The sequence below is a fragment of the Opisthocomus hoazin genome, chromosome Z, assembly GCF_030867145.1.
Source record: "Opisthocomus hoazin isolate bOpiHoa1 chromosome Z, bOpiHoa1.hap1, whole genome shotgun sequence".
Taxonomy (NCBI): Eukaryota; Metazoa; Chordata; class Aves; order Opisthocomiformes; family Opisthocomidae; genus Opisthocomus; species Opisthocomus hoazin.
In genome coordinates, this window is record NC_134454.1 from 53,684,604 (window position 1) to 53,710,413 (window position 25,810).

Below are 25,810 nucleotides of genomic sequence, written 5' to 3' on the forward strand. Positions count from 1 at the left end.
TACACAATGTTTAGTTAAAAACAATTTTTGACATGAAAGACAGGTGACACTGGAAAATTTTAAGCGTTCAAAATTTGAGTTAGCTTGTTTTCTCAAATAAGGCTAATTTGTCTGTTTAAATGCTCCTGTGTTTCTCTTTTCCCCTCAACTTAGATACACGTTTTGCTCACTGTCAGTGCACCTGTACATACAGGATTATTTAAATCCTTGTTAGAGAGCAGAGCTACAGCTTACAGGACATACTGGAAATAAGTGGTCATTAGACATACCTTTGTGGAATTCCAGATTTCAGATATCCATCTACACGTTTAATGTCTACTCCAGTAAATAATTTGTTTCCCGACACTGTGCCAACGCAGGCATCAACTACAACAATAAGTATACCATTATCCTTGAAGGAAAACATAGTGTCATTGACCTGAATGGGAGGAGAGAAAGAGAAAAGAACTTTTTCTTTCTTTCTTAAAGTTAATATGAATTTAACAGCCATTCTACTGCACTCAGTGTTAATCTTCATCTAGTTCAGACACTGTCGAGTACTAATTTCCTTACAAATACTTGCTTCTCCCTAGCATCTCCTCATTTTCCCCGTTGAGGGGAGGCTTTCAGTGGGACTTCTGAAATTGCACAGGAGCCTTTAGTCCCTAGCTTCTGTAAGGGAGATCACACATTTCAGGTGACTTACTACCTGCCTCAGTCATTGCTCCTGCTTCAGGAAGCTAAAATTCAGATACTGAACCACCTGGACTTCTTGGCAATAGTACAGTTGCTCTGTCTCTGCAGCAGCCCAGTTCCAGTCCAGTTTCTTCCTCCAGAGTGCTCTTCCTGCTCTGGGCATGGCACACACATTCCCACAGAAGTTTGCAGCTGCTAACGTTACACTGCTCACATGCCATTTCTCTGTCTAAATAACTCAAGAGTTTTACTATTTCAGCCAAGCTAACGCACTAACATTGCGGAATGTAAGCCACATACAGACTTGAAACTTTGTGGTGTGAGGATATCTGTAAATGCTATTTCAGTGTTCTATGCAAGTCTCCTTCAGCATCACAACAGAAAAGTCAAAGTAAACTATTTCTCATACAGTATCACATCACTAGACTCATAAAGACTGCATCAGAACAAATACAGAAATCTCTACAGATTCTTTAGTAACTGCCATTTGGAAGGAATTTACTAGAGCTTAATGGCTTGAATTACTCACCCCATTAACTCACCAACCTGTTCGCACAAAAAACAAATTTCAACAATAAAGACTTAACTAACAGGTTTGGGTTTTTTGGGTTTGTGTTTTTCTTTTTTTCTTTTTTTTCTTCAAAAGCAGCCATCAGTAAATGTATATCCATCCTGATTTCAACACGAAATCGTAAGATTTTAAACTCTCCCTTATTGGTAGGATTTTCTCTCCAGCAGGAAAGGATTCATGAACAAAATGGAGCTTTGGAGCCTCATTTTCTGAGGTTAAAACACCAGCTTTTTGACTTTGGTTTTTGAATCACGAACCAACAGTTTTCATTCAAGTGAAGGGAAGCGAGGCCAGCATTATGTAGAGCTGTACAAGTCTCGTAATACAAACTGCTAACAGAAAGATAGTTAGAAGAAAACCTTAAAGAATACTTACAGAAATAAATGCCTGCTGACCTCTGCTTAACTCTTTTTTACCAGATGAATTAATCTGCACAAGGAGGTAGTTTTTGTGAGGATCGCTGGTGAATACCATCTGGATACCAAAAGAAACACTTGAAGTACACGTATCCATGCGTCTTCAATACTTTATCATGCCAGACAATTTATAACTGAATGCACATGCCCCAAAACAAATGCATCCATTTGTCTGTGGCATTATTTATCACACTAGCAATGCTAATAAATATCATGATATATAGTGTAACCCATTTTATTCCTTACTTTCTGTATTTTTCTCAGTTTGTACAGCTGAAACGGACGCTGCAATTTTAAGTTCATGCTATTAAGCAAAGGTCCAAAAACGAAGAGAGAAGGCTGGCCAACAGCACATAGATAATCTGCAGCAAAGCTATCCTACACAGAGTACAGACAATACTGCAGTACAAGACGTCAGATCTATACATGTCCCTTCTCCATAGCACTCAGGGCGGGAGGTGAAGCAGTGTTTTTCAAAGAACAAAAACTGAAACCTTTGCGCTAGAAGAGACTCCATGCCTTCCGGCATACAGAAGATTAACAACACAACCATCACAAACTGCTAAATTCAGTGTTCTATGCTGATAGACTGAAATTCTGCCATAAAGCCAGCAAACAGCAACACCAACTACATCGTTCACAAAAGTTTTTGCTTATTTTCTTTTACCTGAGTTGTGCCGCATTTTGTACATGGTACAGTAGTTTTTACTGGCATCTGGCTTATGACAGTTGGTACTTGGTAGTACTTTGGGTAAGCTTTTGCCATGCAGTTACTGATTCCTTTTGCTGAATCTTTGGTCACAATCTTGATCCTTTCACATCCCTGAGATGAGCAATAACTGTGACCATCCCTATTATATTTGGCTTGAAGAAATAAAAACAGTAATCTACACAAAAGGGGGAAAAAGAATCTAGATCAATTGCTGGAAAGCTTTCCATATTACATATTCACTTCTGCACCACTCTTCAAACTTATTCAAAATATTTAGTTTATTAGAGTTAGGAAGTCTCTACTGACATATCTGAAATTTCCAAAATTAAATTGAAATTTAACATCACTATGAATGCACACGCTTTGAAAAGAACAGCCACTGCTCAAAACAGTGGCTTGCGGGAAACAAAAAACAAACTGAAAAGCATAAATGTTTTCTTTGATCATAGACCTTTGCAGATACACAGCAGTAACTGTTTGGATATTCAGCTTCACTCACCAGCACAGGACAATTATATTTGCAACATGTTGCAAATGTAATTGTCCTGTTGCAAATGCCTGGAAATGCAGTTTAGGGGGTAGTGGTCATTAACATTCACAGTACACAGAGACTGATAATTCTTCTATTACATATTTGACTTATCACTGTAGCTCTTAGACGAAAGAAAAATAAACATCTGTTCAAAAGCTACATTCATCTGTGTATTTACTACAGACAAAGTAGCAGATAAAAAACCAAAATAAATAAGAGAACAAATTATAAATTAGAGATCAACATTTGCAAAACATACAAGTTATGTACGTAGGACTTATTTTATTCAAAGTTGACCATATCTAACTTCTCAGAAGGATCTCAGTTGCTTCTGTCAGAAGTATTTTTGAAAGAGAAACTAGGACTTTGAAGTACTTTCAGGAAGGCTGAAAATGGATTAGAATTTTCAGAAATGCATTCTTAAAATGTTCTTGGAAATTTCTACAATTTTCAGTTTAACAAGAAGGCACAAATTTTCTTTGACAACTTGGAAGTTAATTCCTGAAAGACACTGCTCTGCAGCACGCCAGATACCATATTTTCCCCAGGCATGGGGTAGGAAATATCTATAGCAACTGTGGTGCTCTTGGAAAAGTATTACCATGACAACCACTGTATTTTGGAGATTCAAAGTCATATGAAGCGTTCTTTCAAATAGGCTTTGGTCTCCTTGGCTACAGCTTTCCTCTTATGCGGTATCTCAATTAGTTGCTTTTACCACTATGAGACTGGACATTTTAAGGTTAAAGAACATCCTCCAATAGGGTCAAGTTACAAGGAGTTACCCAGTACTGTTGTCAAAGTAAAACTTCTTGTCTGATCGATTCTTTTCAAGCTCCATCATTGAAGATACAGGCATGTAGCGCTCCACCTTGCTCGACAGAGCAGATGACCGCCTTTGAAAGGTTTCCAATATTATAACAAAATCAGTATTTGGTTGGTAACAAAGACCGACACGAATCCAGTCATTCCTGAAAACAAAATAAAATGTACGATTCATAGTAGGACTATGACAATATGCAGCAAACAGATCACTCAAAAAACAAGTAACAGGAACACAAAAAGCTCCCAGATCCTCAACCAGAAGATCTTTCTCCCCCTCTCTACACAAAGCATTTCCTTAAATGCTATAGTAACTTTGATACTCTCAGGATACATTTGATTTTATACTTGTTAACGTTTAATGAGTTTATGTGACAACAAAATCGAGTATGCTAAACTATCCAGCTGCAATTTTGCTCAACTTCACTATTTGCACATTTTCTTCTCAAAAGGATTTTACTTAGAGACACTGTACTGGGCAAAAGCTTAATTTTATGTGCAGGTTTATTGCCCAATCTCTTGCTTTTTATACTTTAACATTTGTATTTACAAAAAAAAAAACAAACACCCAAGATCCAGTCTTACTGATAGCTGCAAAGTCTCAAACATGCTAACTGTGCCAGACATTAATTCAGTATTGCCTTATGGATCAACAACATGAAAGAAAATAAACGTACTTGTTGAAGTTAATGAGATAAAGATAGGTGACATTCGGAGCCTTTCCATTCCAATGTATTGTGTAGCCCTTTTGGAGCATCACTACTGGCTGGTATTGTTGAAAGACAGCTCTCTGATTAATACCTCGAAGAACCATGGGATTGGCTGGGTACTCATCTCGTACGATAGTCATGGAAAGATTCTGTCCATTCCAGGTTTGGACATAAACCTATATGATATTAAGGAGCATGAAAAGAGGAAAGATTTGGACACTGTGCAAAAGAAAATGAAATAGTGAAGAATAATCAGTATATTATTAGCCAAAATGCTGCAGTCTGATGTTCTGAGTTATGCAATACACAAATATCTCCTGAATTTTTTGGTTTAAATTTTGCCCATTTTACAGACAAAAAATAGGGAGGAAAAGGGGAAAAACAATATATGGGAATTAGCTATGGCACTCAGCCAAAATTGTATAGAACAGGAACCTAATGGGAGTCAAACCCATGTGAGATTTATATTCAGAAGGTGGTATTTACATTTATAAATGTATTGGTTAAAAAAAAAAAGAAAAATAAATTTAAAAGCCCTGTAAAACCCACTATGTGAAAAAAAGACAGACAGAACTCCAGTGGAAGAAAACACCTCCAACACAAAAACTTTTTAGCAGATAGGGCTGCAACATAGAACTCCTGGCATGCACTCACATTTGATTTTACCTTGCAGCATCTAATACTGTACTCCCAGTTTGCATGCTGAAGGGAACAGGATATACACAACTGGCTGAAAAGTGTAATACGCATAAAAGTATTTTTAAAACTTCAAAGAATTTTGAAATCCAAAGACAGATAATTTCACAGCTCCTACACTCCCCCTGCACCCACAGGTTGCTCATATTGTAGATTTGCCCCAGACAGAAAGCTAGAAGAGTACTAGCCTGTGCATAGCTCCCGCTGCAAACTACTCCACTCCATTCTGTAATATTAATGCATTTGGGGTGTTGAATCAAGTAATTATCCATTCTGCCCACATAGGTATCTTTGTAGTCAGTCACTGAACCATCTAGATCATGGAATATTGAATTCTTGTCACCATCCAGATCTCCTTCTTCAAACCAGGGACCTGGTTTTCCAAAGAAGGCTTTCAAAGAAACCTGGCAACAACAATTAAAATATTTATTTTTTCCCCACGGCAAAGTACAAAATATCACTTGCACACCTGTAGAAACAGGAATTTGACAAAGTTGATTAAAAACCTTACGGGCAAAGGCAGTAGAATCTTGGAAACAGATATTTTGCTTTTTAATAATAGGCTCAGGTCAGCTCTTGGTTCTGAACAGTGTTAATATTTGCAACTGAAAATCCATTACTAAGGATATGCCAAACCTTACAAAAATCTCCTTTCAGCTTTACCATTAGCCATGAAAGAGATTGTTCTTGCCACATATCCTACATCTCCTTGGTTGTTTGTTTGTGGATTTTTTTTGGCTCGGGAGACAAAGGGTACACACTGGGTGACTTCCACCCAAGAGAGAAACTTTGGACTGGGGATGTATAGAAAAGATGATCTAGGGCCCTTGGATGTTAATTTTAAAATACAGCATGAAGAAAATAAAGCCATTTGCAAGAATAAAAGAAAACTTGTAACAAACTTACATTCGGACCAAACTCCACAAGAGAAATGTTGTTTTTCGGTGTCATCTGCCATGGATTTTTCATCAAAAACCCAACTGCGCTGGTAAATCTGTCTGGAGTTGGCACAAAGTTTTTGAATGTGCACTTGGTAAGGTGAATAGGCCCATCATAAATTTGAAAGCCTCTGATTGGAAATGTCCTGTTAATGCAAGCAAATATTTATAGCATCCTGTAACAAAACCCATGATGAATGGTAAGTCTGAATCTGTGTCACAAATACATTTCCTCTCAGAACGATCAAGAAAGCAACACGAAAAGAATGACTTGCAGGTTAGAACTTAGTATAGGTAATCCTGTTTCTGCACTTATGTAATGAGTCAAAAAAATCTCCCACTCTTTTGAATTTTCCTGTTAAAAGACCTATCACTGTCCATTCGCAAATGTGCCCCTTTCCCAATACAGGAAATGGAGCAGGAGAGTAATACCATCTGTTCTCTGATTGATGATGGCAACTGGGAGAAGTGTCCATAGACTAGGGGAAAGCAAATGTCACTTCTAACTTCAAGAAGGAACACTCAAGGAACTGCAGGCTGGTAAGCCTTAGCTTGGTCCTCAGGAAGGTGACTGAGCAGCTAATCCTGGAAACCATTTCAAGGCAAGAAGGACAACAAAGTCATCAGGACTTCATGGGTTCACCAAGGAGCAGTCGTGCTTGACCAACCTAACAAACTTGTGCGATGAAATGACTGGCCTGGTAGCTGAGGGGAGAGCAGTGGACACGGTCTACCTAAACTTCAGTAAGGCTTCTGATACTGTCCCATAGGATCCTCACAAAGTATGGGCTGGAATAAAGGCCAGCAAGGTGGATTGAAAACTAGCTGAATGGTCAGGCCCAGAGGGTAGTGGCATGAAGTCTACTTGGAGGTCAGTAATTAGTGGCTCACCCCAGCGGTCAGTACTGGGTCCAATCTTGTTCAACATCTTCATTAGTGATCTGGGTGATGGGCCTGAGTACAGTCTCAGCAAGTTTGCAGACAGTACAAAAAACTGTGAGGAACAACTGATACACCAGAGGGTAATGCTGCCATCCAGACAGACCTTCACAGGCTGGATAAATAGGTAGATGGGAACCTCATGAAGTTCAACTCGGGGAAGCACAAAGTCCTGAGCCTAGGCAGGAACAACGCTATGCGCCAGTGAAAAGGACCTGTAGGATCTGGTGGAAACCAAGATAACCATAAGCCAACCATGTGCCCTTGCAGCAAAGAGGCAAATGATATCCTGGGCTGCACCGAGAGAAGTGTTGCCAACAGATCAAAGGACACGATCCTTCCCATCTATTCAGCACATCTGAAGTCACATCTGGAACACTTTTCCCCAGTACAAGACAGATGCGGAGCTGCTGGAGAGAGTCCAACCAGAGGCCACAAAGATGATTAAGTGACTGGAGCATCTCCCATAGGATGAAACATTGTGAGACTGGAGCAGAGAAGGCTCAAGCAGGAATCTCTCATCAAATCTGTAAGAATCTCTGAAAAGAGGAAGCAAAGAAGATACGGCCAGGCTCTTTCCAGAGGTGCTCAGTGACAGGACCAGAGGCAACGGCCACAAGCTGAAAACCAGGCGGTTCCTCCCGAACATAAGGAGAAACCCTTTCATTGTGAGGGTCACTGAGCACTGGCACAGGATACCAAGTGAGGCTGTGGAGTTTTCATCCTTGGACATATTCCCAGACAACCAGCTCCAGGTGGCCCCGCTCCAGCAGGGGGGGTTGGACAAGATGAGCTCCAGAGGTCCCTTCCAACCTTCACTGTTCTATGATTCTGCTCAGCTAGACTCAATACCTCGTTTATCACCACCACATTAACTTCTTCCCTCTAAATGGCTAAGCAGAAAAAAACAACAGGGTGGCCTAGACCTATCTCACCCTTCTTTCCTATTTTGTGGCAAGGGCAGGGCTTGGCACTGTGTTAAACAAGTATCACAGCCAGCCAGAGAGAAAAGAAAAGGATCATGGTCACAGATCGGGATGTGTCACAGACTATGGTCTCTAGTCCTATACTGACCCTTGAAATCCTTTTACCTGAAAGCTTTTTCTTTCTCTCTTCCAGGCCTAAATGTTGTTTAAGACTAACGTTTCATTAAAGTAGGATAACTTAAATTGCTACGGAAAAGCTACCTGTGGTAGCACCAGATGAAAACTGACTCCGGAAAAAGACGAGAGGGACACAGCTGCACACAAAGTGTTAAAGAGAAAAAGAGAGCATCACCTTCAATAGTGTCCTAATCTCTCACAGCTCAAGCAAGAAGGGTGCTTACATCTGATACAGAGAATGTTTCTTGTATCATTTCTACCTCCTTCACTCTTAACATACTTACCGATTTCTAGGCAGAGTGCGCGTCTTGTTGTCTATTCCTCCAGTCCCCACGTATTTATTTTGGCCACCTGGAAACCCGTAATTCTTGCTCTCACCTATGAACAGTGACTCAGATACCTCCTGGCTGGCACCTTCATCATTTGGGAAGCTCCCATCACTATCAAAGCAATGTCAAGAGACAAGCTTTTAGCCAAGACTCTCCAGCAGATGAACACACTGAGGCATAGTCCTACTCTTACTTCTGTAACAGCCTTCCTAAAGCAGAGCAGTCTATACTTCATTTACAATACAAAGAACAATAACTTTAATTATTAAACAGTATTACAGGCTGTTTGAAATACCAGCAGAGAGCTGAGCATTAAATTTTCTGCCTCCCTTTGTAGTGCAGCACTCTTTCTTCTACAGTTCACTTTTGCAGTCTTAGAACCAGTTTGTCATAACCTAAATGGCAGCAATTTTGGCTTGCTACCCAAGTTCTTTGATTCTCTTTTATTAGAAAGAGACTCTGCCTCTCCAAATGCTTATCCCCCTTTTTTTTCCATCCTTCACTTTCAGCTGCTCAGGAGGAAAATAAAAACTGCCTAAGGAATCACACAATACCAGAAATACCTGGACAAACACAACACTTCTGTTAAAGAGGCAGAAAATTGTGGCGTAAACCAAGCACAGGCTGAATTCAAGTGCAAGCTTTGGCAGCTGTGTCAGTTTACAGCCTTTATAACATCACCTGCACGACTGAAAATAGAACTGGGCCCAAAAATGAAACTATAGCCTTTTGAAAGTATACCTATTCATTTTAATAGATGGATGTGTATTTGCCAAGCTTCTAGGCCAGAAATACCAGAAGTGATTAACATAAAAGTACTCACCTAGCAAATGTCAAACCTATTCCATTGTCTGCAAACCTGAAAGAAAGTTCAGAGCTTTGGTCATATTTTTCTGGATTATCTACAATAAGCTACTGTAAGAGCACATCCTGCTACGCACTGAAGAAAGCCTGAATTTTTCTATTAACGGAATATAGAACCACTACACACTTAACTCTTATAAAAATGTTGCTGTTAAAAAAAGATCGTAATTTTCTATATATTTTAAGCAGGAATATGAGAGCTTCAGTGAAAGCACAGGTACTTGTATAAACTTACCATCTCTACCAACTTTTAGACTTCTTTTTATCACACAGTTGTGTTTTGCCATTTAAGGCAGGTCCTCATCTAATCACATATAAACGTGTTTCATTTAAAGTAGTGGGATGGTGTGAAAGTGGTTCAAGATATTGAGAAGCTCCTCAAGTTAAGCACCAGTCTTCTCTTATAACCCTGTTGTAATGCACTTTCATGAACAAAGCTTCAGGGGAAACTTCTTAACAATATGCAGCTGTTTGCTTCTGGATACCTACCCAGAGTTTTGAATGAGGATATCCCCTCCCCTGACCCAGGCCCCATGATCATTGTTTTTGAAAGAGATTAATCTGTCAATCAGGGCAGCAACTCGGGGCTTTTCAGGGTCTGCATCTTGATGAGGTCGAAACCTGGGACAGACAAAAACCCAAACATTCAGTGTAAGAGTAATGTTTGTTTTACACATCATATATGGTGGGCTGAGAGAGCTTGAAGGATTAACACTCCTGCTCATCTGATAGGTAAAATCCACACTACTTCATATTTGGAACAACAGATGCCAAAACCAGGTGTATCTCTAGCTCTTTATTTCTAGAAAATTGTCTTCAGGGTGTAATGCAACAGGAACATAAAACTTCTCTTTTCCATTAATTCTCACAGGCTTTTGCTCAAGCTCCCTGAGTTTCTTTAGGTGCATCTCACCTCCTTTTAACTCCTTGCTTTTTCTTTTTGCCCTCCCCAAAGTACTGCCTCCCATTTGTACTGCAGCATTGATGTGAAAGTTTGATGGAGGGAATTAAAACTCCTTGGAAGGATACACAGGTCTGAGAGGCACTACACAAGGAAAGGCTGGAGGTTTGTCTAACCGCTCCTTCAAATCTTTCAAAGTCTTCTGACGCTGAGAAGCGCTGCTTCTTTGAGCACACCTAAGATATGTTTCTAGTCCAACCCAGACATTCTGTATTGCTACCAAGCTGGTCTCGTATGGTAAGTTATGGTAGGAATCTATTTTAGACAACAGGAGGAAACAACCTGATTAAAGACTGGTGGAAGCTTGCACTTGATTATCCCCAAGATCCCAGAGAAAGAGTACTACATTTTAAAAAAACATATAAAAACGCATTTTGAATGCATAAAGTTCCAGACCACCTTGTACTCTCATTTGGATCTGCTCTGCCCCTCACCAGGTGAGGAAGGGGAGAACGGGTCAATGTTTGTTTCTGACTCCTGTTAACGTTTAAACCCTTCCAGTTTGGTTCCACATACAATGATCAGTGGCCTCATGTAGTCAGTATGCCTCACTACTTCGCTGGCTGCTGTGAAACACGAACCCCATCTCATGCACCAAGTTTCTCGCATCCTCTGTTGATGCCCTGACAACACACTACAGGTTCTCAACAGGGCATTTTGCCCCTCATACATTCCTCTTGACTACCTGTTATGACTGAGGTAATCCACAAGTGTTATATGGGTTTTCTGTCAAAACTTTGACCTAGTGAGTTCATTTCCAAATCATAAAGTTATCAAAGTATCACCAAAATTGAGAACCTTCCTCTCTGCATCTGCAACTATCACTCAACTATCCTCATCCTAAACACAGGTCAATCAGAAATAATCTTAGTAAGTATATTTTCAGTTTTAATACTTAGTTGTCACAATAAAATGTTGATGCATACAGTTATCCAAAGTTGTCATTTCACCACTACCCCAGGTTATTTTATTTGAAGTTCAGGACAAGACTAACCAGGCACAGTTTAACCCGGAATTTTCCTAGACTCTCCATTATTTTCTCTCACTTTGTAAACTAATGAAAAAGTGGTTATGTGGTACTATCTCTGCAAATAGCCTTCAGTAAAACTGTACCACGTAGCTATGATCTCCAAGTCTAGAAGATATAGCAAGAAGCATTCAGCAGGAGGAAAGGCAAGTGGATGTATTACTTGGCTCTATGAAGCCTTTTTCTAAGAATTATTTAAAACTGAGTCATAAATCAGAAGAGCAGATTTTAAAGACTTTACTTTTTGCAACAATTCCAGAAAATACTTTAAGCATGACAGTAGAGCACGTTTAAAGCGATGTCTTCTAAGAGGCTGAAAACTACCCTGAGCAAGGGCTCAGAAGAAACAGCCAACTCCTTTAGGGCACACCATGCTCCATTGTTCCCAAAACAGATGAACAAAGGGAGGAAAAGAATATATAAGAACTTCATGTTTGGTTATTATTTGTAAATAATTCTATTGTGTTAAAAATGTTTTTCCTCACAAGAACGTAAGAGCAATCTCAGAACTTTGCCCTTTTTCATTCACTTGAAAGACAATATCCTTTACCTGGCATTGTTGTCCAAACAAAGATATTCTCTGGGATCATCAACGCTAGCATTAGTTGTTTTAACACCCTTATCAATGAACAAACCAGCCTGAAAGAAGCACGGAAAGAAAGTTCATACTATACAAAATTAAAGATAGAGTAAACATTAGATTTCTAAAATTTAAACTTTACATTGCATTCAATACATGTACTAGAAACTCTTAGATTTTTCAGTTTGGCCTTAAGTGACATATTGTTTAAGGAAAAATAGCCACTGTCTATGCTAATTTGGTTCTGGGATTAAAAAAAGTTATGGAAAAACATAACAATTCATTTCAGATTTCTTTCACAACATCTAACTATTTGAGGTTTTACACTTATTTTCAGATGCTGTTCTGGAAAATCTGGAAGCCAATCTTGTGGCAAGTTCAAAATATTCTCACAAAGGGGGGGGGGGGGGGAACCACTGAAAAATGCTTTGAATTTCACTTTAAAACTAAACTATCTTCACCACTGAAGCTGCTTTTTGCCCAAGCAATCATCAGCTTGAAACTCAATAATCCAGTATGAAATAATTTCCTTGAGAAAATAGAGGCAGAAGGAAGCATTTGTGTTATTTAAACTGAATTACATACACAAACACCTGCAGCTACTTTCACCTCAGATCCAAATTATGATTACAACTGAGTGCTCCTACACAAGTAGGTCCTCAGATCTGCTAGTGGAGTTTTCTTTTTTAACATGGAATTTTAGCACACAAATTGCTACCCTTATTTAAAGATAATACAAGCCATACAGCTGAAACTTTTTTGTCTACAATGTACTTTTGTATTCAGTATGTTCTAATTCAAACCTGAACAAATGTCCTACAGTCCCAAACACACCGTTAATACAACTTCCATAAAACAGTGCATCATTTCTTGGTAACCCAGACATCCAACTATCAACTAAAATCAGTTTCACTCGGTAAAAAAAAAAATCCAGCAGTGATCCTGAACTTCTAGGTAAACTTCAAACACAAAAAAATATTCAGAGTTACGTGGCTTTGCAAATGTAATTTTATTTTTATTTATACATACACACTCACACACACACAGAGCAGCTAGATTCCAAATGAAGTCACACTGAATGCCTGTATATAGGCAGAGAACTCTAATAAAAAACTGCAGCCGATAGCTGCGCCCCTGAAGGCAATCTTGAAGCTTAATCTCTAATCAGAGCCTGTGCCACCCTGTGCAAACACCTGAGATGCCATACATGACAGACTCAGCAAAACAAGTCACAGCTATTCCAGGAAGCTATTAGATGAATCATAACTGTAAGAAACTTCGATGCTTCAGGGGTCAGCTTTCTTCAGAGTAGAAAACAATGCCATCAATAAGAGTAGCATCTGAAATGCTAATTCTGAGAAAAGCTATTTCATTAGAAGTACTAACCGATTTCAGTTGCTTTTGCCTTATGAGGACACTAAACACAGTGAATACTCCTAATGTGGCAAGAAACTATACACATGGTGACTATACATCGTTCTACAATACCTAGATAGAATCACGCAGTTCAAACAGCGCGAATCCATCACCTAACCTGCTTAAAATGTAAACAGACAAGTCCTAATATAGAATAGTTACAAATAAAGAACGTCAGTATTTTTTTGTAATGATACATAATACATTATAATACATTAATATACTACCTTAAAATTAGAATGAACCCTGTTGTTATAGAAGATTCCTAGGGGTGTGAGCTCTGACTTGGTTTCCATGGCTAAACTATGAGAATCTCCTGTAGCAACCCTGTGGAACAAATACCATATTCCAGCATCCTGCAAGTAAGGAGAGAATGACATTACTTATAAGCATGTGATACTACTATTAGTGCTGATACATCTAATCACAAAGTAAGTGTATGCTAAGATGAACTTTGATATTTTAAGTAACCAAGCGAATAAGAACTTAGATCAAATCAACTGTGCACAAGGGAATACATTTTACAAAATAAAGTTTCCAAACAACACAGTAGTTTGCAAATAAGGCTACAGGCTAGTGAATAACATGCACTAAAATGTGTTTTGCTTCTCAGTGAAGCTGTGTAACACCACACATTTAAGATCTTCTAATACTCCAAAACAGAAAACTGTCAGACAATGCAATTTTTGTATTTCAGTTATATTTCATCACACACACTTGATTTTCCTTTGTTCACTAGTAAACCACACCATTTACAATAATATACTCAAAACCCTTCCTCTTCTCCTTACCATCACAGTCTGACTAAGGTTTGCTCATCTCTGCTCACATCAGAATTTAATGACACAGCCAAAACACCCACAAGAGCTTTCAGAAGCACATCAAGAAGTCTGGCCAGTTTAGTGCACTGTGCCAATAATATGCAGTAATAATTTCAGCATCTGTTCATTTTCTCCACTTCAACATCCCTGCTCTTAAAGAAGCTGGATTTATCTGCTGAGACCCATAAAAGTTTCCCTTTCAACCATATCTGGGTTCACAAGAGGTGGCATTGTGACAGTGCCTGCATAGCAGATACGTACAAATATGAAAACTTTTGCCTGACCACAAGCTCTGTGCCCTTACAAAATAAGAAAATCACTGCATAAGGCACATTAAAGGGTTAAACAGTAGCTAAAGAAACACTATGTACCGAGTGCTCCATCTCATGAAACATAGTCATCATCCTCCTGTTCAAGAAACATGGATAAAGCCAATTCACTCTGGCTTGAAAAGTCTTCATGCATTTTGCTCTGAGAATATACTCATTTTCCAAACAGTCCTGGAAATTCTGCTTCTCAGTAACATATTCCCATCCGTAATGATGACACACTTTTGACATTTCTGGTGATTAACAATTCCAAAGCAAATGTGGATGTTCCATTAATAAAAATACCAGAATCTTACTTCACATATAATTAAATACAGATCTGTGCTTGGCAGACTCAAGTAATTTTTATCCAAAACACATCCTGACGCTTGCAAAAAAAAGTTTAATAAACTTTAAAGCTCCTTAAGCATTCACAAGCATTCAGAAAAATGAAATGGGGTTCCCGCCCCGCCCCCCCCCCCCCCCGTATACAGCTCAAATGAAAGAAACATCTATTGCTGATACAGCCTTACAATAGGCTTCATTGTGTAACAAAGGAGGTGGCGGGGGGGCAATGGTATTATTTTATTTGCTTGTGAATTATTATAGTTTATACCAGCAAAAGCTCAACGGTGCAGAATTTGTACTGACACAGTTGAAGTATTCTGTTTCTGAAGCATAATAAGCTGTAGTCCCTTTATACTAACATGTTTACATCTATGCAAGGGAGGTATATCAGACTGGCCAAACTTCATAACATACACAAATGCTTGCTCTGACCACGCACATTCTGGTAATAAGAGCACGTGACCTTTACTGGGATGCACTACAGAGGCAAAAAAAGACCCTGTACATTTTAAGCACCAGATTAAGGAAGCCATTTCCTTCAACCTAGCCTGCAGTGCTACAACAGGATAAAGGAGTATTGAATAAAGCAGGCAAAACTGAAAGACATTGGGTTGGGAAGAATAATTGGTTTGATTTGATAAGTGTGTCTTCCTCGTGGTAGACAGTCGACTAGAATAGTGTGTCAAAAAAAAAAAAAGACAGACCACAGAAAAAAACAGAACAAAAAACAGAACAATTTATTTTTATACTCTAGATATTTCAACTCATTTAAATATTTTGATCATTTTCCACAAATAACAGTTTATTATGTACCCTGTGCCTAAGAATACTCTGACACACACTCCTATTCTACTTCCATCACTAGAGCCTTTGTAACAACAAAAATTCTTCCTGATTTTCATTCCCACTGATCTCTTCAGAAAAATCCACTCAAAACCATGTACACTGCAGCCTCTCGTGGAATGTAGAACAGACTCCAGCCCCTCCTCCATAACATGTACCGAGTAGTTCAGCTTTACTTCACAAGCAGCTGTGACAAGAGATTTAAACTAATATAAGGTTCACAACAAGTAAAAACATATCAGCAGTCACTGATGAGAAACAAACGACTAGCAACTGACAGTAAAAGTGTTCTAGCTGTTTCCTACACAATGAACACTATTTATAGTCATTTCTCATTCCAGTGACTACAGCTATGAAGACAAATCTTGCAGAGCAGTCACACAGTAAACCCATGACAACCTACAGAAAATACAGAAGCCTTAATATGAAATGCACTAGCTCTTTGGAAATAAAAGGATTTATTTCTACATACACACATTGACACTGTTGTCAGGTCTATTAACTGCAAAGAGGAAGAGATTTTCTCTGTTGCAGCCAGAAAAAAGATTTTTGGCATCTCTTCAAAGCACACTTCAAGAAACACTGCACTTGTTATGCCAGTATGTTGTCAGGCACAAAAACAACATATTCATATACAAAAAAAAAAAGGATGTATTTTTGGCAGTGTAAATGTTACAGGTTTTACAAATACCAGTGGCATGACTAGTTTCAGTTGAATTACATCCATACGCCTCACCTGTGAACCTGCTGCTGCATTATTTATAAGATGATTGTTGGGATGAGAAATCCAGAACGTTGAAACTGCCCTGAAATATTATTCAGAAAGAAGTTATTATGGAAAAGCTCTAGCTCCTACAGAAATATCTCCCCTTTGTAACAAGCACATCAGAAAAAGCTAAACTGATGTCTAAAGTTACTACTTCACATATGAAATAAAAATCACACCCCCTCCTCCCCATTTAGAAGTCAAAAGTGCTTCTTTTTTTTAGTTCAATGCACAGTATTTTATTTGATGTTGTTCAGATACTCCATGCAATAATAAACTGTTTTAATAAGCTTCTACAAGAGATTAGTAGTATGGAAAAACTAGTAGTGACAACCTGAGTGTGTGTACCTTCACACAGAAGTAAAGAGGCAGCCTTAGAAGTCTACAGAACAAATATCACAACTACCTTCCTACAAAACAACTTAGTTTTTCTTTTTAATAAAATACTAAACATTATTTTTTTTTAAATACCACTACCTTATGAGCTACATTTAAGGTGTCTGCATCCATCAAATTATACAAAAAGAAAATGTTCCCTTCTGTATATTTTCAAGAGATCATCAGCAATTTAACTGTTGCAGCTGGTTTGGTTTTATTTTTTCACTACAAGATACTCACATGCAGTCTGTGGCTGGCACTGGGACATAACCTCCATACACTTTATCCCTAATACCAATACACATGCTGCTGTTTCTATCTGTAGGAAGAAGAGTGCCCGGTTTCGTGACTAGCCCAAGGTTGTGGAACAAAGTATTCCTCTGCTCAATGCCATCTTCTGTGAAGAAACAGTGACCTAGTGTGTCATAGCCAATGGTGTCCTTTATCTGCAAAAATAGAAGTTCATTATGTCAGTAGCAATAGCATTTACTGAGATTTATTTGACAAGTACCATTTAATTTTACTGTCTTGGCACAGCTGCAGAGTGAAGCTTCAGTATCAGCAGTTCAGATGATTCAAGCATACATTTTTATTTATCGCTTACAAACACACTACTATGTCTGGAGAGCTTAGCTGCCTGGAATAATCTGAAAAAACAGAATGGTGAGAGCTGTTGAAAAGAAGTTACTGTTTTCACTTGTTCATTTATTCAATGCCAATAAAAAACCACATTGCTGAGCATTAAACTTGAGGAAGGGAGGGGGCTATTTTTGCTCCAAATGCTCTTTATAACATTTATTTCAACACACTATGTTTTGCTCTCCTTGCACCTACCAGCAAGCCATTAGTTGCATGAATAGTCACACATCTGGAAAAACAGTGATGAATGGAAAGACCTTCCACATAAGTCTTGAAACTATAGCCTCCCTTTTCATCCACATCCCCACACAGGTGAAAGTGAACGGGGTAACTTCCGATCTGCTGCTGCCCCATCTGCTTCAATTCCACATACGAGAGATGAACAGATGTAAAATTCTTCAAAATCTAAAAATACAATGAGAAGTCCAGAATGAATAACCAACTACTTGCTTTTTATCCAGTGGAAACTGAAGTTAATACATTGCCTGTACCAGATGTACAGAAGTTCGATGTACACAGTTAACGCAGGACAACATAGTAAAAGTTACAACAATCATTACTGTCTTCCTCTTCATCCTGCCTTATCAAACAGTATCCTTTACAAGTAAGTGTAAAAGCTAAATCTTCATGTGGCTAAAACAGAGCAATTTTCACCAGACATGTTGCTACTCTTTACTGTTTGGTCTTTAACAGCTGGCATGTTAAATATTCTTTATATATAACCACGTACTGTCCAAATAAACAGAAGTCATTCACATCAGGGCCTGTCTATACTGAAGCTGCACCAGTGCAACCCACCTGGACAGGATTAATTGAATAAAATCACAGAATAATGCAGGATCATAGGAACCTGTTGAGAAACCTGGTCCAATCGCCAGCTCAGCACAGGGTCAGCTTAAAGACAGCTGCTCAGCACGTTGCCAGAAGAATACCTCCAGCCACAGAGACGCTCGTATGACATCAATTGGTTCTTCCCTTTCATCTTCCCAGTATCTAAGCAGAATTTGCCTTGTTGAAGCTTGGTCCCACTGCCTCCTGCCCTGTGGCTGTGCACCTCCAAGAATTGCTCTGGTGTCTCTGAACTCTTCCCAGTATCTGAAGACAGCAACGAGATCCCTCCTTTTCACCTTCACCACACCAAACAAGCCTTGTTCTCTCAGCTCCTCCTCACTCATCATCACAGACTCCCACACAACACCTTCACTGGACACACCCCAGGGCACCTACATCATCTTTGCAATGGGAACCCAAAACTGGACAGAGAACTCCAGAGGAAATCCTTTATTAAGGAAGATACGAAATTGCCTTCAGAACTACACAACTTCACAGTAACACTACCTAATACAAAGTAAAAACATGATAGGGCTGTACCACAACACTGGAAAGCAAAAGCATCTTCTTCCACCTAAACTGCTACGACAACAGAAACGCAAATGCAACAGCTAAACCGCAAGGAGCTAAGCTGCGAAACAACCCTTTTTTGTTATTTGTTAACTTATCTGTACTGGTTATTTATAAAAAATAACCATTTTCGTATGTACTTTGTCCTCTAAGGAAATTAGTAATACGGACTTTTTTTTCCCCCCTCCTCTAACTGCACTCCTAAGGTTTGTATGCCTGCAATACAGCAGGATGGTCAAAACCAGGCATCCAGGAGATCTCCGACTCTTAACATTTAAAAGCAGTAATGCCATCATGAAATTCCAAAACAATGCCTCTCCTCACTGCCACTAAGCCTCCTTTATGCTGCTGTCCCAGTGACCAGTAGAAAACCCAGGATGATCAAAATCCCTGAGGCCATTAAGATTTGCTAGTGCCTAGGCTCCCTCTGCTTGAGCACGCGAATGCTCAAGCATAAGCCAAAAATGCTTTTAATGCTGAAGTCTAGGTTTGGCAGCAGACACTCAGCTACTCTGAACAGTCTTTTGGGAACAGTTTAACAACTTTGATGACTCAAAAGATTTGTTTTCTGTTCTATCTTCCAGACATCTGAGGGGTCTGCTGTATTTGCGGTATTGTGGCAATCAAGGTCACGCTTTGTAAGACTCACAGATTGTCATTACCATCTTTCATTGCATTATCTTTAACACAAAAGAGTGCCCTGAGCCCACCTACTTCTCTTCCACAAAACAAAAGATGCCACACAGCAGGGAAAGGGCATATTTTCTTTCCCACCATTATAAAACTAAAATCTGCATCCAAATATATCAGAGATTTAAACTGTGACTAGCACATAATGAGCACAAATACATTAGCATTTAAAATACAAGGCCTCAAACTTCTCCAGCATCAGTGAAGAGCTGATACATTGCTGCTCAATCCTTTCATCTAAAAACATAAGTGAAACAAGTTTAAATACTAGTTTCGATAATACTACTTTCCCTCCGCTTTCTTTATATTTATAATAGTACAGGAAATTAGAAGCAATTTCCTTTACACAACCTTAGCACTTTCAATTTTTTAAAAAATCAAAATAAAAAAAACACCATGGTCCAAGCTTGGTTTTTTCCTTCTCCATGCTTCTCTAGCGCCCAGTTTCAGATAAGGCAGATCTCTAGGATTCAATGCTCATCACTTGGGGAGGGAGAAAGGCAGTGAAAGCAGAGGAGACAAAAGGGAGATCAAACTTCATTCTGTTGAGGATGCACATGCATGGACATCACTTGCAAGGTTTAATCCCTCCCATACAACATTACAATATATGCTGGATACTTCTACGAGACTTCATGCATTGATATCCTTTCCTCCAATTCTGGATAGTAAGTCTTGATGAGTTAAATCTCATTTTGGGAAAGCTGAGAACAAAGTCATTTCTATGCAAAGCAACTGTATGTATTGATGTTCTTTAAGTTTCCAAATCCCTCCAAGTTTAGCATTAATCTTTTTGTCCTCAATATCCCTTTACATGACAGAAAGTTACTTTCAAATGTTTTTCAGACCTTGATATGTCCACCAAATGTATCGTAATTGAAGAACTGACACTCCTTTTCATGATAGCAGGTATTTTCTGTCTCCCCCTTGATTAAGATATTCCTCGTAAGAACTCCAACTTCTGCCCTCATGTCCACTCCATCAATAACTTCTCCTACATGAGGAAACTGAGGATTTTCTGTTCAAAAACAGTTTTAAAGGAAAAAAGAGTTGTCATTGATTAAAAACAAAACCAACTTTTTATATAAGCAAGGTAATTGTAGCAACAAGACCCATGCACTCCGACACCTTAACTTATTGTTCTCAGCTTTTCTTATGCTAAGGCAACAGAAAAAGCAGATAATGATTAGATGATAAACATTAACCCAGATAGCACCAAGCAAATTCTCCCCTTCCACACTGTGGTTGACTCAGTGACAGTTAAACGACAAATCAATCGTGCTATTCCACGTTTCCTTCCAAAACAAAGTGCTATCTATGTATTTTTCATTTTAGGAAGACAATTAATCCTAAACAAATCCCAACATTCTAATTGCAAGTGCATCTTAATTTCAGTCCAACAGTTTGTGAACATAATGAATAAAAAAACAAAGAAAAGTTGACAATCCAAAGTATCTAGAAAACTTTTAATGAAACATAGATGCATATTTGATTTGAAAGAAAAAAGACTGGCTGTTTAACCTGTTTCAAAGAAAAATTACGAACTGAAATGAAGCCAAAACACCTTTAGAAAATACTGTATTCACCCCCCTCTCAAAGTAAAAAGGATTTGCTTTCCTAGCTGAATCTGCTCTTTCCTAGATAGCTATTCTGAAGGCACATAAACTAAAGTCATGGAAAACAAGATACTCTGGTTTTACGCTGTTCTTCCAAAGAAACAATCAATTTCTGATTTGTCTATACGAATGAAGAAAATTATCTGGTCCCATAAACCTTAAAAAAATTATTTATTTTTTTAAAGTATTTTTTCCCCCTTGTTGTTGTTTTTTTTTTTTTTTTTTTTTTTTTTTCCTCTATTTGTTGGTTTCCTTAATACAGACTATCACTATCCCTCCAAAGCTTACAAAAGGATACAAGCCTAAACTGGTCATTACCACAACACGAAGCAGAGCCAAGAGTGGTTATTAATTCTATACCCGCTGTTGAGGGTTTAAAAAGACAATATATGTCAGTAAATGGGACTGGACTCCTCGAAGATTTACCTATTGTTTTTCCCCTATATTGGACTAATACATAAATCAAGGGAAGAAAGAGCAACTAGGCCTCCTACAAAATACCTACTACCAAGGAGCAAAAACAGCTAAAAACTTAAAATATAAAATAAATAATTTCAAAAAATGCTGAGTTGTTCAGTATGTCAAGTTTGCTATTCCACAGGATTCTTTGTGGAAGAAATATATAGGATACTTTGGGGATTCTTTAAACAGCATCCATTATCATGACAAAGGAAATACTGGGGGTGAAGAAAAACCCCAAGATGGGCTAGTTCATCTCCTTTAACATCTTTTAAAGATTTATATATAGTTCAGATAGCATTTATTAAAAAAGGCAAAATTTTGTATTTCATGCCATATTGCAAGTCTCCGAATTTTTTTTTTCAAATCCTTTAAAAGCAGCTGCATTTTCACAGCACACGATTTCTGAGACGAAACAGCATTTGCACATAACACTATTCAATGGCAACAAAAACCTTCTTCAACTTTGTACCACAACCTTTAAGTTAAGCTTGCTCTTTACGGTACGGCGCTCAATAACACACACAAACGTGAGACACTTAAGAACAACGCCCACAAAGTGTCATAATGCTCAACAGCACCAAGCCAGCTCTGCGGCTTCATGCACTCTGGCATTCTCCGATTTATGAATGTGAACTTCGATACACTTTTTCCACATCTGGGACTTCGCAATGCAGTAAAACATACCTGTCCCATGCTAACGAGCGCAAACTGCACTGCAAAGCGGACACAGAAACTGGCAGTCCCTTAAGACACGGGGAAACAGGAAGGTTTGAGGGCGTTCACAGAAAAGTTCCGAGAACAGAGAAAGAGAAGAGTGGTTTGAAGAAGAGGAAGTCGCACCGTGCAGAGGTGAATGGGACAAAACCAGATCTTGAGGAGCATCGATGGGCTGCTGCAAGCTAGAACAGCAGAACGACACAAGCCCGTTCCTGCTGCAGGCTGGGCCCGCAGCGAGGGGGAAGCTAAAGGCCCAAGGCTGGGGCACCAGCAGGGATCAGGGCAGAAGGAAAACTCAGACACTGGCAGAGCCAGTCCCACGGGAGGCTCTTGTGAAGCCAAGCAGAATGACTCAGATGACAAAAAAGCAAATGGTCAACACCATGCATGACCACGTTGCGCACATCACGCCCAAAGGAAAGCAGATTGTAACTTCTCAGGGATATCCTGTGTGAGCAGAGGCTTGGAAGTGCAACGTGTTTCACAACCATTTTGATGGTGGGGGGTGGAGGAGTAACTAAGGAAAAAAAAAAAAGACACAGGTTCAAAGACTGCCATTTTCTTTTTTCATCTCTATTTTTTTTCCTTCCTCCTTTTTTAGTAATGGAAAAGTCATAATAATAACACTTCAAAAGAAGGGAAGGGCACTAAAAGCAAAGGAACTGGTAATGACCACAGCCTCCATTCAAGCACTTATAAAGAAAACTAACAAAAAGACAGAAAGGAGGCAAGAAAGCAAACAAGCATAATCCTCTTGGAAGAAAACTAAAGCATTCAAGGAGCCTGGGATGAAAGGAGAACGAAAAGTTAGTATGGCAAGTTGTGAGGCAGACCTGACATTATACAGAGCCATTTTATAGCAAGGAGAAGTACACGTTACTGTATACGACCACAAAGCAACACAGAGACAGGCGAACAGGCTGCTCTTCACTGCTCCCACTGAAAGGGACCGTCCGGCATGTACTGCCATAAACACGTATTTCACACGAATCTTCAAGTGGTGACTGCTCTCATACCTTTGACTTTGATCTGATGCTTGGTACACTCCGGGCAGGGAAGGAGGGTGAATTCTTCTGTCTGATACATCGAATAGTCCGTGCTTGCGACCACAATCCGGTCTCCAGGCTCCCAACTACTAACATCATCCAGAAGATTCAGTATCACTCCACCTACAGCTTCTACCTGGAAGCCTGAAATTGGGACACCTAATTTTAAAAAAAGTAAACAATATAAGATTATATTCACCTTTATATGAAAACATTTCCGACAAGATACTAATAAGAAATGTATGAGCTTTCACAAGCTCTAAAGCCCTCTAAAGCACAATTCTGCTCTGAAAAGTGTCAGCGTGAGATACCATTAAAGCCTGTTAATTTGGTGGATCTCAAATAAAACAAATGGAAGAGACGAAACAAGCAGTGACAGGAAAAAAATCTATGATTTTTTCTTAAGAAAATAAACTATTGTCATATGGCAGCAATTTGTAGGTCCAGCTACCTCTACTTGTTTCAAGTGACATTTTTCTGCGATTTAAAACTCTGCAGATGTAATTAAGGACCAGGCAAAACAAAGTGGGGGGACTCTCCTATTTTAGTCACAACTAATAAAACAGTTTGGCAGGCTAAATTACACACACATTCTATTTCTCTGCCTTGTGATGGATTTGCACAAGTCTGGCAACTCTTGCTTACTCTTGACCCTAACTTTACTGTACAAGCAAGTAAAAGCTGTTTTTTCTGTTTTTTTTGGTAATGTAAGTCTATAAATTTTCATAGGGCTGTAATAAGCAGTAAAGGAGTTGTATCAAATGCAGATTTATTTAAACAAATATCTGACTACCTTAAAAAATTCTTCTGAGGCAAATACAGTATTGCTTAGTAATTCTACAAACAGAAGATGGCTGCCCAAAAGCAAAATCAGATCAAAGATATCTTAAAACACAAAAATGAATGAAGGATAAAAGCAAATGAGTGGTAGGCCTGCCAGGCTCTTTATACCACAGATTCAAGTTGGTATGTGAAAAGCTGCCTAAAGTTCAGCATCAAACAGGAACAGAAGATTGTAACAAGAATGAAACATTTCTCTTGGCTTCTACCAAGTTTTCTTTTCAGTATCATAATCACCATCTCAAAAGCTTAGATTTAAAATATGCATGACTGAAAATTAAAAAAAGAAAAAAGTCTGTTGCAACTGTTTATAAGGCCCCGTATTTCTATTTAAATACATTAAACATGAAGACTCTTAATGTTTTGCTGTTCACATACTGTATCCAAATAGAAAAAGAAAATAGGTTTTACTGAACAACCGTGTCCTCATACTTCATCCACAGCAAGAAAAAAAATCCAACAAAACCCCAAAAACTTACAGCAGCACTCAGAAATTTAAAATGCTACCAACAGTTCTAGTGAAAAAAGCATATACAATATTTCTAACTTCTTCCCCAAGTGCAGGATTTGACAAAATGCTTTCCTACCATCATTCCATTCGCTGTAAGCTCTCACAACAAACTTCTGACCATCCATCGTGAAAAACTCTTTCTGAGCAAGAGCTTTCCCACCAGTGCTGTGATTTTCATAGTTTCTCACCGATTCATTACAAGAAGAATTTCCACCACCTATGACACCAACGAAAGCCCAGGCTTGCCTGTGAAAAACAAAAGTAAATGCTTGAATAAAATGGACCTTAAGTTCTTCACAAACCGGCAAAGGACAAGACAATGAGCACAGAATTCATAAATAATCCTTTTGCCTGCTCTTCCAAACTAAAATGCAACTTCAAAATGCTGAAGTGGGCAGACCTCACTGAAAAGAAACACAGTTTAAAATAACTGGATGTCCTGTCCATAAATTGGTAGATACAAGAGCTCTTAATGGAGAAGACTTTCAGATACATTTTTAGTGCAACGTCCAACAAGGTACACTTTTTCCAAGAGCAAACCGCAACAGATGAGTGACAGAAGCGATACAGCATCCTGCTCCCAGGCAGCCTTACAGGAGCGCAGGCAGTCCAGGAGCTGTGGCCCGGAGTCCCATGAGAAGACCGTGCGCGCATCAGGCTTGGAGGGATTGACACAGCCAGCAGTGGCCACTGGTAATCACTGCAGTGGACGGGCAACACCTTCTTAATATTTCAGAATGCCAAGACACAGAAAAGGAACCGCATGCTGTTACACAATTCTTGCATAAGGATCACTGACGTTTCTGAAGGCTGAGATCAAGGGTATTTGCTTTTCCCCCCCTCAACGGCCCTTCCCTCCGCTGGAGACGTACTTGGCTGAGCACCGGCGTGGAGCAGGGAACTGTCCTGGGTGTAATTCCCCTTCCTACAGCTCTGCTTAATGCATCCTGGTCTTTGGAAATGAAAAAGAAATGGCATGCCACAGAAAGTGGCCACCAAGTTCAAAAAACAAGACTGTTTTGCTGTCCTTTACTGCTCTGTAATGCCATAATTATGTGTGCAGGGGAAGCAGTCAAGATCATCTATTAAAAAGCTGAACAATTTTGCATCATTGAAGTTGAATCATTCACCCC

General features: G+C 39.0%; 1 protein-coding gene across 3 annotated transcripts in view; it reads right to left on the minus strand.

Moving 5' to 3' along the window:
• CEMIP2 (cell migration inducing hyaluronidase 2) overlaps positions 1-25,810 on the minus strand; it is a 48,547-nt gene that overhangs the window by 3,587 nt on the left and 19,150 nt on the right. For 2 of the 3 annotated variants that reach the window (XM_075447167.1, XM_075447168.1), the window contains exons 5-22: positions 24,754-24,923; positions 23,297-23,485; positions 20,334-20,503; positions 17,590-17,799; positions 16,996-17,201; positions 16,348-16,417; positions 13,519-13,647; positions 11,846-11,934; positions 9,797-9,928; positions 9,267-9,302; positions 8,399-8,554; positions 6,041-6,218; positions 5,323-5,538; positions 4,406-4,614; positions 3,692-3,877; positions 2,330-2,549; positions 1,622-1,720; positions 270-418 (exon numbers count right to left, since the gene is read on the minus strand). In XM_075447167.1, the coding sequence (XP_075303282.1) occupies positions 270-418; positions 1,622-1,720; positions 2,330-2,549; positions 3,692-3,877; positions 4,406-4,614; positions 5,323-5,538; positions 6,041-6,218; positions 8,399-8,554; positions 9,267-9,302; positions 9,797-9,928; positions 11,846-11,934; positions 13,519-13,647; positions 16,348-16,417; positions 16,996-17,201; positions 17,590-17,799; positions 20,334-20,503; positions 23,297-23,485; positions 24,754-24,923 (2,814 nt within the window). The remainder of the gene's footprint in view (positions 1-269; positions 419-1,621; positions 1,721-2,329; positions 2,550-3,691; positions 3,878-4,405; positions 4,615-5,322; positions 5,539-6,040; positions 6,219-8,398; positions 8,555-9,266; positions 9,303-9,796; positions 9,929-11,845; positions 11,935-13,518; positions 13,648-16,347; positions 16,418-16,995; positions 17,202-17,589; positions 17,800-20,333; positions 20,504-23,296; positions 23,486-24,753; positions 24,924-25,810) is intronic. The other variant, XM_075447169.1, reaches the window with a different exon arrangement.